Source organism: Macrobrachium nipponense, chromosome 16 (genome assembly GCF_015104395.2).
Source record: "Macrobrachium nipponense isolate FS-2020 chromosome 16, ASM1510439v2, whole genome shotgun sequence".
NCBI lineage: Eukaryota > Metazoa > Arthropoda > Malacostraca > Decapoda > Palaemonidae > Macrobrachium > Macrobrachium nipponense.
In genome coordinates, this window is record NC_087209.1 from 65,084,121 (window position 1) to 65,096,437 (window position 12,317).

Sequence of the window (12,317 nt, forward strand, 5' to 3'; positions counted from 1 at the left end):
TTTCCAACCAACCGTTTACTTTCAGTACCAGACTATGCACTCCGTAGGCAGCCTTTCTCCTACCTCCATCAAAACCTAAAACCAACACTGACCATGACAAAATATAGCTGCTTAGGCATACAGCCAATATGGCTTCCTGGCTAGAAGGATTTTAAGAGAAATTAACCCTCAATATGATAAGAAAAAAAAAAAAAGTTTTTGTAAACCAAAGTACTGAAGTGTTTAAAAAAAAAATAAATGAAAACCTAATAACTAAAATTCACTGACAATATCGTGCATAACCAAGAATAATGTTCTACTTCCTCAGCAATAAAAATGAAAGAAATCCTTCATGTTATCCATATCATTACAGAAAATTACCAGAAAAGCATTTCCCTAAAGTGACAAAAATTCCATTCTCAATTTCTCGCTGCCAAACAATTACTTATTTTACATCTTATATTTCTTTATGTCAAACAGGTATATTTTCACGCTAATCAGACCTAACTTTTACTTACCCCACTTTAATTCTGTCTACACATACTTTATACCACAATGCTTCATTTTATGCTATTTTTGCAGGAAGAAGCCTTACCACGTTACATGTCCCAAATCTTTACGTCCATTATTATAAAGTTCAAGAAGATACACTTCCAACCATTCCATTACTGTTTTAAAAATTGATGCTGCAGGCTAATCATCACACAAAATATCTAATTTGGGTATTGATATGGACCCCAAGTTCCATGATAGTCTGTGAGTACCTCTACATCATGACTGCAAAAAGGTAATTACAACCACTATTAAAATTTCAAAATATTTGCAAATGAGTCAAAGATTCTTTGCTGGAACGAGGCAAAATCTGTCAGCTGTGGCGAAGCAGAACACTCTCATATTCTGCATTTAATCATGACAATCAACCCCCTCCCAACCAGTATGATTTTACTGCCTTAGGTTCCATGAGACCTTTTTAAAGGAATTTAGCACAAGAGAGACTCACAGATGACCAAGGAATTTAGGGCACAGGCTACATATGACATGAAATCACACAACAAAACATCCCCCAACAAGTTTGTGTTGTGTCGTTTGGAGGTTAGTATTATAACATGGCTTAAATTTTGCTACACAAATTAATGTTACTATTACATTGATTCAAACTTGCTTGGGTTAACATTTCAATATTGATACAACAATTAGTTTGATGAAGAGTTTCCGAGGGAGGAGAACAGCAGCACTGATGACACCCACCAGTGATTTCATTCTTAGCAAATTAACCCAACATGAATAAGAGCTAGCCTTCTGCAGTTATATGAACTACAGTATTCAACATCCTCATGTACAAGGTTTATCCACCCCAGAATATATTCTCCTATGATCAACTTGGTTGCTAGGAAATGTTTAGTATATTGTAAACTACATAGGCAATACGATACTGTGTGCCTGATACATACTGAAATGAAGGTTTGAATTTAATTTACTACTCATGCAAAAAGTTAAATAGTCTTTATTATTTCTAGCTGAGAACCTTTGAATATAAATAGCAATTTAATACTTTACAATTCTATAACATGGTATAATCTTCATTAAATACTATAAATTCATCTGTTCTTCTCTCACGGAAATTCGGTTGTTAAAAGTTATGTTTTAAGCTTAACATCAAGGAGGGGCCCATTCAAAAACTTGATCCGAAATGCTACTGTGCAGCTTAAAGAAGAGCAATAAGTCTTAAATACTTATAAATTAAGAGCCTAAAATACCAGACTTAAAACCACAACTGCATTTTCCCCATCATACAGCACACAGGAAACTTCAGATGTTTTAGGAAATGACTAACAATTTTCTGAGCTTCAAAAATACACATGCAAGAAAAGCCTTTTTTCAAATGACCAATTGCTCATTATAATATTCAAAAGTTATTATAACTTCAAACAAAAATGCATAAACTGTAGTTACATGGAATTCCAAAGTCACCTACATACATTTCTTAAATTTTTTTTTTACCCACACCATTTACGAGAACAATTAATTCACTGAAAGTTAATTTTCAAGCAATGAAACAGCAAAGATATATACATGTATCCCTTCAGAAAAAAGTACAATATTGGCTTACTACCTATATTACATCAGTATACTGTATTTTCTTAATGCTATAATGTATCTGGCTGCAAATTTTCAAATGCATGCAAAACACTGAAGCATCCCCATAATTCTATTCTTAATATCAAAGAACATTGTGTATGCTAATAAGAAGCATTTCAGCCCATTGCAATAATATATATAAATTTAAGACCTTTCCTGTTGCTCTATGGCCATAATACTTCATTTCGTTATCTGCCCAATCAATTTGGAAATTCATTGATGAATTAGGCAACAATTAATCTAAATCAACTGACAACGGGCAGAAAACCATTTACAAAGAAAGGAGGCAATATTGAATCAAACAGCATGTACAAATACCAATTGCATCTCTCACGAGTTGAACTTTCCTAAAGCAATAATAAAGTGCAAGATAGGCTAAGTTTAAGTCCCATTAGCAAGAACTGACACTAAGTTGATACACAATCATGGGGGCCCCTCACTGAAACACAGACATGTTGCACCAAGGTAACACAAAACTTTGGATCCCACACCATGGAGGGATGATAAATTCTACATAAATCAATATATATTCCATATCATATTCCATTATAGAATGTCACATCAATCAAAAAAGCATTATGGGCATTACACATGGCAATACAATAGCCAAAAACCTATGAAAACTAATTTCCCCTGTCATATAGGATTCTAATTCAGTTTATATGAGTAATAGTATTTCTGCAGTAATACAAAACTATAATAATCAGATGCAAGTTAAACCAACAATTGAATTCAATTTCCCTGTGAAGGGAAGCAGAGATTATATACGACCAATATTAGTTACATTTACCTGCAAGTCATTTAATATATGCTTGGCAGCATCATTATCTTGGGCCAAAATACTTCAAGCTCCCTAAAACCTAGCCAGATATTGTTCTGAGGGAGAAATCTCCCTAGTTTTGACAAGAAATCAAGGTTCCAAGGCCCATAATAAACGAGAGTATACTAATTGTGTTTATTTCATATTTTCATCTTAGCAAACAACTGTTTCCTAAGAATTGAACCTCTAACTTATCAGAGTCATGATTTTCACATTTTTTCTTTGAGTCCACTCAGCAGCATATGTAACATATTCAATGAAAACATTGTAAATCTCCATCATCAACATAAAGCCATGAATTTTTAGTTATAATTTCTTTAAAGTTGGAGTGTAATGAAAACCAGGGTTCTGATAAGCCACATTGATATGAAAAGGAGTATAATAATAATCATGTTACAACATAGCAATGCAGTATTGAATACAAGAGATACAATGCCCATAAAGAATTACTGTACTAGTACTGTACTGTATATCCTAAAACCATTAAATTCATGCGTAATATATGCCTTTAAGCTCCCTTTATAAGCCAAACTGCGGCAAAGTCTGGCAATAACAAAGTTTAGTAGTATTCAAGTGTCAAAAAATTCCATTTTCCTTTCTTTTTAGCCATGTCACCCTCAGATATATTTCTTTAGTTCCAGGCTTTGGGGCCAAATTACCCATTATAATCCTGAAGTGCTACACCCAGTTTAGGGTTTAATATTATTATTAATCATATTCCAAAGTGAAACATCTGCAATTCAAACTTCATTGCCAGGCTGTCTGTGGTACTGGTAGTGTCACTCGTACTTATCTTCAACGACAGTCGTCAACCACAAACTTGCCAAAATCCAACTTGTCTCTTTGTGTCTCCGTCACCATTTTAACAATATAACAGTCATATAAAAATAAAAATTCATCTTCTTATATACTTGGCGTCTAACAGCAGCGGAGAGGGCGGCTCAACAATGGGTCATGGCGGAGCTGCCGGCCTCTACCGCTGCCCTCCTTGTACTTTCTGGGAGTACGGTGAGGATGGCATCAGCGGTTATCACACTTATGTACATTTTCAATAAGAATCATAATCCCCAATGACACCACAAAAGAATTTCTCTAACATCACAGACGGGTCTGACAGGTATAATTCATTTATCTCATGTACTGTGGGTTACAGGTCACAATTGCTCTGTATAGAGGGGTAAAAAATTACCAGTATGACTGAATGGTGTGTGATATGAACACTGATAGACTATAAACCTACATAGACTTAATTTTATAGGTTGAAATCCTGAGACCTTATCGCTTTTCAAAACCATCTTGCCACACCACAGCTTCTTTAAAGAACAGTGCTGTAGTGCCACAAAGAAGTGAATGATTTATAAAACCATACCAATCAAACTAAAAACCAAACTTGCAAATGCATTTTGTTGGAACTGCTGTACCTTGTACCAAAAGTACTACAGAATAAAAGAAAATCTAACAGACCTGCTGTTTCAATAAGTCTCATGCCTCATAGTAGTCGGGTAGTGGCATTGAAGGTTCAGTGATGAGGGAAGGTTCAGTGATGAGAAAAGCATTTTAAAATAATGTTAGTGGCCAACTGGGTTACAATCATATTGCTAAGGCTTGCTTTACTCTATCTTTTTAGCAATTTACTCTACTAAGAAAATGCCATGAGCCTCACTGCTACCAAATCTGAGATGTCTTCCCTTTAAGGGAACTCTCTCCAATGACAAGGTAGTTTAAATATTTGATACCCCATCCACTTTAAATATTTGATACCCCATCCAAAATGAAATACAATACTTAGTGTGCCCCTTGAACTGTTCTGTACCCACTTGGGTACTCAAGTTTAAAAAATTAAGAATGCAGATGTATAAATAAAAGGTAAGGAAATGAAAGTGCCAGCTACACTTACAATAATAGTAAAGCAGAATAAAGCCATGATTCCCACTTCACACTATAAACCTTTCCATTTCTGTTAGAATAGTGGCATGACTAAATTTCCTAACACTTGCAAGAAAAGAAACCTGTAAATAAAACAAAACAAAAATCCCTTTACCCCTCTACACAAGCAATTTTCATGTAGACAGCATTTGTGCTACTTCATGGACCAGTGTTCAAAATCTGACAAGCTTACACAATAGTCAAGAAACACTTATATCACAAAGCTAGGTGATTCAGGCAATTCTGTATGCTAGTCTCTTCGGTATTTTTGAACCTTTACCACCCAACAGTGATGCCCAAGAATGACTTTTGAAGTACGTACTTGCTTTTAAATGAATGGCCACTGATGTAGTAGGTGGTAACATTGTTTTATCCATTGGCATTATGGGGCAGTTAGTGTTGATGGTAATGGCAGTGGTAACAGTGCAGAGGAATTCAGGCACATTTATAACAGCACTAGTGCAATTTCAAGGTGGATTTATGTCCATCTGTGCCATACCAACCTTCTCAAAAGACAATATACATAGACTAAAAATGACCAAATCAATGACACACACACTACAACATAATCTGAGTCATTACCTCATAATGAAGCTTTTTATTTCATTAAATTCAACAGTTACTGTATATATCAATGCCTTTACCAACTGCACTTAACTGATTGTAATATAAAATGTGACCCCAAAACCTTATAATACAGTCTTCAGTAAACTATATAAACTTGCACCTACTCTATTTTCTTGAATAATAAGTGTACAGCAATTTTCATTCTGAAATTTCCATACCATACAGCAGAGTTGCTTATCTCAAATAGGTAGGCTCATCTTTAGGGATTACATAGACCTGAAAGATAACAGAACCACAAGGAAGATTGTAACCTGAGAAAATATGGCAATTAAACCAGAAACACTTTAAATGGATTCCCATAAGAAGAAAACCAACACTCCAAATACGGAGGTCTAGCAAATCTGGCACCATTGCTACTAGGCTTAACCCTAATCAGGTAACAAGAGTAGAAATATAGTTTCTCGCCTACCTTTGGAGATAACTTTGCGCACATACTTCAATCCAGAGTTTTAACCTACATTCTCCTTAAAAGACCCTTCAAAACCAACCAACGTTTCCACCCATTGTTTGCATGATCACAGGTGAGGTGTACCCAAGACATACAAGCTGTATCTACACTATGTTTCTCTGTGAGCTGTTTACTGAAGACTATATCATGAGGTCTAACATGGTTTGCTCTCTAGGTAAAAGAACACACCTGTCTTTACTCAAGAATAGATACATTAACACCTGAGTCTGGGCTCTTGAGCCCACTCGAGGAGTGACTTTGTGGTGCATGAGGAGGGTATGGGCTAAGACCTTCAACATCTCGCCTCATTGGAGTATGATCATTGTAACCACCATCAGGCATGCCATTGAAATCTCTCACACCCATTGATCGACTGAAAAAAAAGTTTAATATATTAATATCACATACGCATGAATAAGTAATCATTATTTTACTTTCCCCTGGGACTAGGAATTGTAATTTCAACTCCTTTAAACCCATCGTACACCATATTGGGTCAGACTGGCCTAAAAGTTTTAATAAGATGCCATTTTGTTTTTGAAATTTGAAAAAAGTATAAGTTCATGATTTGTTTTGCTTTAAATGAATTTCAGAATCTTTTTAAAATTCTCATAGAAATTTGTCAAATACTTGAAAATTACATAAAGCTAAGAACTTCCTCTTGAGAAAATTAAGAAACATCTTACACAATACTACATTATTTTACTTTAAAAAAGCATCCCATTACCTTGACACTTCTTATACAAAGTGATAACAAACAACAAGATCAAGTATTTGAAAATTTGCTTCCCCCAGGTTTTACCCTTACCTATTGCTTGGGTTATCCATGCCACGACCACGAATGGGACGAACGTCTCGTTTCTTGATTGTCCGACGCTTAGCCTGAAATATTGAACAGGGAGAAAATTACTGCAACATTCACATTCCTTCTTTTAACAACTGGTAATAATTAACTGCTCTTATATATATAAATTAAATAGAACCACTTTACACAACCAATCATAAAATTGTTTTGATAACTTATAAAATGTTCTTTCAAATACACAAATCAACCATATATATAAGCATAACATTTGTGTCCAGAGCGTTTCCTCCACCAGTGTTGAAAAGTATTTTGATGACAAACAGAAGTAAGTCTCAAAACTCCTGATCTATCTTTGTAAACTGTAAATCAGACAGGAAGATGGGAGGCAAGGAGTAGGGTTCGCTGTATGGATTTGCATGGAGAATTTTTTTTATGTCATCATTATTTAATTATAAATTCCTATTTAGGCAAGAGAATTAAAAGCTAGGTAAATGCCTCTTGAATATCTGCATATGCCTGTATGACCCAAGAAAACACTTGAGGACTGGGAGGAGTCTGAAGCTAACGCCTTCCCAGTTCATTGGATTGTTGGTTCAACGCATGGTAGATTATGTAACGCAAGGTGGTTATATCATAAGAAGAGGGCACTTACACCAATCTGAGGATAAAAAGGCACTCGCATCATTGTCAAGATTGGGAAAATACACCTCTCATCCATGCCAGACATCACTGCTAATAATTCAGAAAGCATATACCTCCTGAGGGTGCCATTAATAAAAGATGCCTATACCTCCTGAGGATGCCATTAATATAAGATGAGTTATGAAGAAGTGGAAGATGATGAATCCCCAACGTCTTCCCTAAAGGTAATACATGACTCACTGTGACAACTGGTCCCAACAAATACAAGGCCAACCATTTATGAGAATTATCTCAAAAATACAAAGTAACTGAACTGGTTCTGGTAGGCACTGCCAGGTAAATGCTCTCAAAATAGAAGACAAATGTAAGTTGTATTTCATGGTAACTGAAACAGACAGGGGTCTAACTTTGTGGCATGTACTCTTACCTGTTATAACCTGCCATCCATCATATACTATAGGACCTCTGAGTAACATTGCCTTAGCCAAGATGAATAGCCTGCCTTGAGTTACCGCTTCTTGATTCTCTGGACTCCAATAGGTAGAACTTGAATACGCTCTTTAGACAAAACAAACCCCTCTACTCAAGGCAGTAGACAAAAGAAATAGCAACGAGTACTGTGGAATGGTCCTGACTATTTGCTGTACAGGTTGCTACAAAGTCAGGTGCAAATGTCAGGCCCAGTAACAACCAACCTGTAGCTTTCATGTCAAGATCAATAAGTTAACTCAATGACAGTCATACAGTGAAATGGTATCGTACTTTGTATCATACGCAAGCTTGAGTTAAGGCAGCGGAAGCATCTCAATCTTAACCAGGACAACTATGATGTGATCGGGGTTCCCACATAATCAGAAATGGGCAATAAGATCATTAATGGGTTGTTTTGAATTAACTTTAACTTTTGAAATCTTTGCTCATTGAACACCTCAATACCTGAGCATTACCACACCCAATTATCAAGACAAGTGAATAACTATAGCTAAATATCAAAAGTACTCTTACTAAATACTAAACAAACCCTTTTGCAATGCTAAAAATAGGAAATATATTTTGGGTTAAACAAATGAGTGCCAATAATAATAAGTACATAAATAAAAGCTAAAACTTGCAGTATACATCAAGTAAATCAAGAGAGCCATTGAAATAAAAATCTGAAATCTCAGATAAAAAAATTCAAAATAACACCAATGCTACAAAATGTAACACTACCACCACTAACTACTAAAGTCTCTTAAGATTCTAAATTATTAAATCTACCACTACAATTTGCAAGTATTTCTATGTAGTCAAAACTCACCAATACAGTGGGTCGGCCTCGGGTGCTACGAGCAAATCTTGGTTGTCCACGGCCCACCATGCTGCCTCCACCACCTTCCCTCACACCACTACCATACTGGTTAAAAGAAAATGGCAAGTATTTACAGATATAAAACTAACTACAGAATATCCCTAAAGTGCTATACTACCTAAATCACAAAACTAATATACTACAGACAAACTGGACAGTGTTATATGTAAGGCAGTTAACTAACCTCAATTTAATACATTAATGGTAAAAACTAATTAAGCAAAAGGCTAATAAAGAAGACAACATACAGTAATATATAAATGGTACCTTTAACAATGACCCAACATGATGCATTAACCGAAAATGTGTCTACTGCTAAGTACACTAGATTTACATACATCCACATTTAAATTCTTAATCATATCTTGTGTGGAATGAATTTCTTAAGCAGTTAACAAGATAAAGATAATTTATTTCTACAGTATACAACACTAGTGACAATGTAGTAATTATATGCAACCTGATAATTATTTCTGTTGTTGACAGCTGTGAAACTGACTACAGTTGCCCCCTAAGATTTGCTAGGAATGCATACCACAAGCCCCCACGAATAGCTGAAATCCGTGAATACATACGTACTTGACACCCCTCTAAACTCACTTGTAAAAGCCTATTTTGACAGTTCAGAAACCAAAAAATCTATCAAAAAACACTTATGCCTGAACATTCGAATAGTTTTATCATGAAAAATGTATTTAGTCACGAAAATAATATGAAATAAAGTACGTATAACTAGTAAATATTTCTCTATGAAAAAATTCCCTGAATAAGCAAATTTTCCTTAAATAATTTGGATATACATTCCACAGAAAAATCTGTGAATACATACGACTTGGACACCCCTCTAAAACTCACTTGTAAAAGCCTATTTTGACAGTTCAGAAACCAAAAAATCTATCAAAAAACACTTATGCCTGAACATTTGAATAGTTTTATCATGAAAAATGTATTTAGTCACGAAAATAATATGAAATAAAGTACGTAAACTAGTAAATATTTCTCTATGAAAAAATTCCCTGAATAAGCAAATTTTCCTTAAATAATTTGGATATACATTCCACAGAAAAATCTGTGAATAGGTAAAGCCACGAATCCAGAACTGCGACTAGGTGGGGGTCCACTATATATGATGTTTTAAACAATAAGACAATATATGTACTAATTTAAGTAGCTGATATTCCATAATGCATCATCAGTCAATTACTGTCACACTAACCAGGTTACCATCAAACAGATTATCAAAGGCAAAAATTCATGGTAATTGAACATTTCAAAAGCTTCCAAATCATAAAAATAAAAAATTCATAAGGTATATGAACATTTCAAAAGCTTCCAAAACATAAAAATAAAAAATTCATAAAGTACTTGAATATTTCAAAAACTTCAGAATCACAAAAATATCTCATTATATAGGTCCTGAAACTATCTTCCAACAAAATTTTGCATTTTATCATCCCATCCCTTAATATTTTACATCAGTTATTATCACCCTAGAAGTACTAATTCCATATATAGAAGATTCAAGGGAATAAGATGAATATGAGCTACATGCACACCAATTATATTCTCTTCTCTAAGTTTATATCTAAAACAGCCAAATTATTACAACTGATAATTCATATTCTGATTCTGTTTTAATGTGGGAAATACTTAAACAAAAATATAAATTTTCCAAACAATGCAATCACATGCAACCATTAAAAAACTTACTTTATAAACCTGAAAATAGGACACCTCAAGACTAAAAACATAATCACCGAGCTATTTAAGTGCAATAAAAAATTCTTAAGGGTACTACTAACTACAAACAAGTCTTACAAATCTTACTTCAATGTTAATGACTACGTGAAACTTACAATAACACGTTCATCTACAAACTAATCACATGTGCTTAAAAATTCAGCTAATGTCAATGTCTTGGTTTTTCAACGTGGATGCAATTCAACTTACCGGATACCTGGCTCCTCTGGGTCTACCAGATGACCCGTAGTTTGGACCCCAAGAACCTACTACCACACCAGCAACCTGCAACTGGCCCCCTCGTGAAAACATCCTCCTCATACCATTACCTAATTTAAATGTAAAATTAAAATGTTATATTAATCTTGAAAATTACCTATCTTCACACAAGATGCAATTATTTCTTATTTCTTTAATAAAGGTTCTCCATTTCTATAATAAACAGACTATAGCAGAGTCCACCTAGCTTTGCAGCTAAGCCCTACCCACAGCACGCTTGTGATTTGCATCTGGAGTGACGGAATTGACTAATCAGCATCTCTTGCCTACTTAAGCCACACCCCCTGTACACCAGGGCTGTGCATTGACAGCAGACTTGGAATAATTGTAATTTAGTGGAAATATGATATTGTTAAGATACAATAAAGTTTTGTACATACTTACCTGGCAGATATATACTTAGCTATAGACTCGGTCGTCCCGACAGAATTTCAAAACTCACTGCACACGCGACAGGTAGGTCAGGTGATCCACCATTCCCGCCGCTGGGTGGCGGGATCCGGAACCATTCCCGTTTTCTAAGACAGATTTTCTCTTCCACCTGTCTCCTGAGGGGAGGATGGGTGGGCCATTAATCGTATATATCTGCCAGATAAGTATGTACAAAACTTTATTGTATCTTAACAATATCATTTTTGTACATGAAAACTTACCCAGCAGATATATACTTAGCTGATTGGCACCCTTGGTGGAGGGTAAGAGACAGCTTAAACATAATCATAATAATTATAATAAATACATTAAAAACAGGGAAAAAACAACATATGTTCTTGGATATAATAATCCATGGTTCCAACCTGATTGGGCTGAAGACTTCATGACTACTGTCTATGAGTCTGCCTGCCTCAAGAGTCCCAGCGAGGTATGGACCTATGGCTGGATAACTCTTTGGATCGTGTCAATGGGGGCTAGCCCGCTTACGCGACAGAGCCTACTCTGGATCGTACCAATGGGGGCTGACCCACTTACATGGTAGAGCCTTTACCTTTGTCATATCAATGGGGACTAGCCCTCTTACATGACAGAGTTAAGGTTTCTATAAGTAAACACAAGGAGCACTGAAGCCAATCCCGATCACCTGACCATGTTAGTACTGTTATAATCTAAGAATTGCAAGAGGGTCCCCTATTCCCTCTGACAATCAACCAATAAAAACAACCACCAATAACCGGAAGAAAAATTTTAATACTAAACTAAGTTAAGAAGGATTAGCCTCAGCTCCCTCTCCCAGCACTGAATCCGCAGAAACATACGCTCCCAGAGCGAAGCACTTTTCGTAAGAAATTTTTACGTATCCTTATAGATAATTGGAGGCGAACACAGGAGTTACATCTCCAAACGTTGACTCATCAGAGCCTGAAGAGACCAGGTTTTGTGAAAGGCCATTGACGTAGCTATGGCTCTCACTTCATGTGCTCTTACTCTGAGAATCTTGAGGTGCTTTTCATTGCATGTAAGGTGAGCTTCCTTTATCACATCCTTTATGAAGAACGTTAGGGCATTTTTCGAAATAGTTCTTTTAGGATCTTTTACCGAGCACCAAAGACTTTCTTCTGTACCT

The 12,317-nt window shown here is 35.5% G+C and overlaps 1 protein-coding gene across 1 annotated transcript in view; it reads right to left on the minus strand.

Moving 5' to 3' along the window:
- LOC135195785 (constitutive coactivator of PPAR-gamma-like protein 1 homolog) overlaps positions 1 to 12,317 on the minus strand; it is a 175,172-nt gene continuing 162,855 nt past the window's right edge. The window contains exons 18-21 of the mRNA XM_064222256.1: positions 10,688 to 10,806; positions 8,687 to 8,782; positions 6,748 to 6,821; positions 1 to 6,312 (exon numbers count right to left, since the gene is read on the minus strand). Coding sequence (XP_064078326.1) covers positions 6,135 to 6,312; positions 6,748 to 6,821; positions 8,687 to 8,782; positions 10,688 to 10,806 — 467 coding nt within the window. The 3' untranslated portion in view covers positions 1 to 6,134. The remainder of the gene's footprint in view (positions 6,313 to 6,747; positions 6,822 to 8,686; positions 8,783 to 10,687; positions 10,807 to 12,317) is intronic.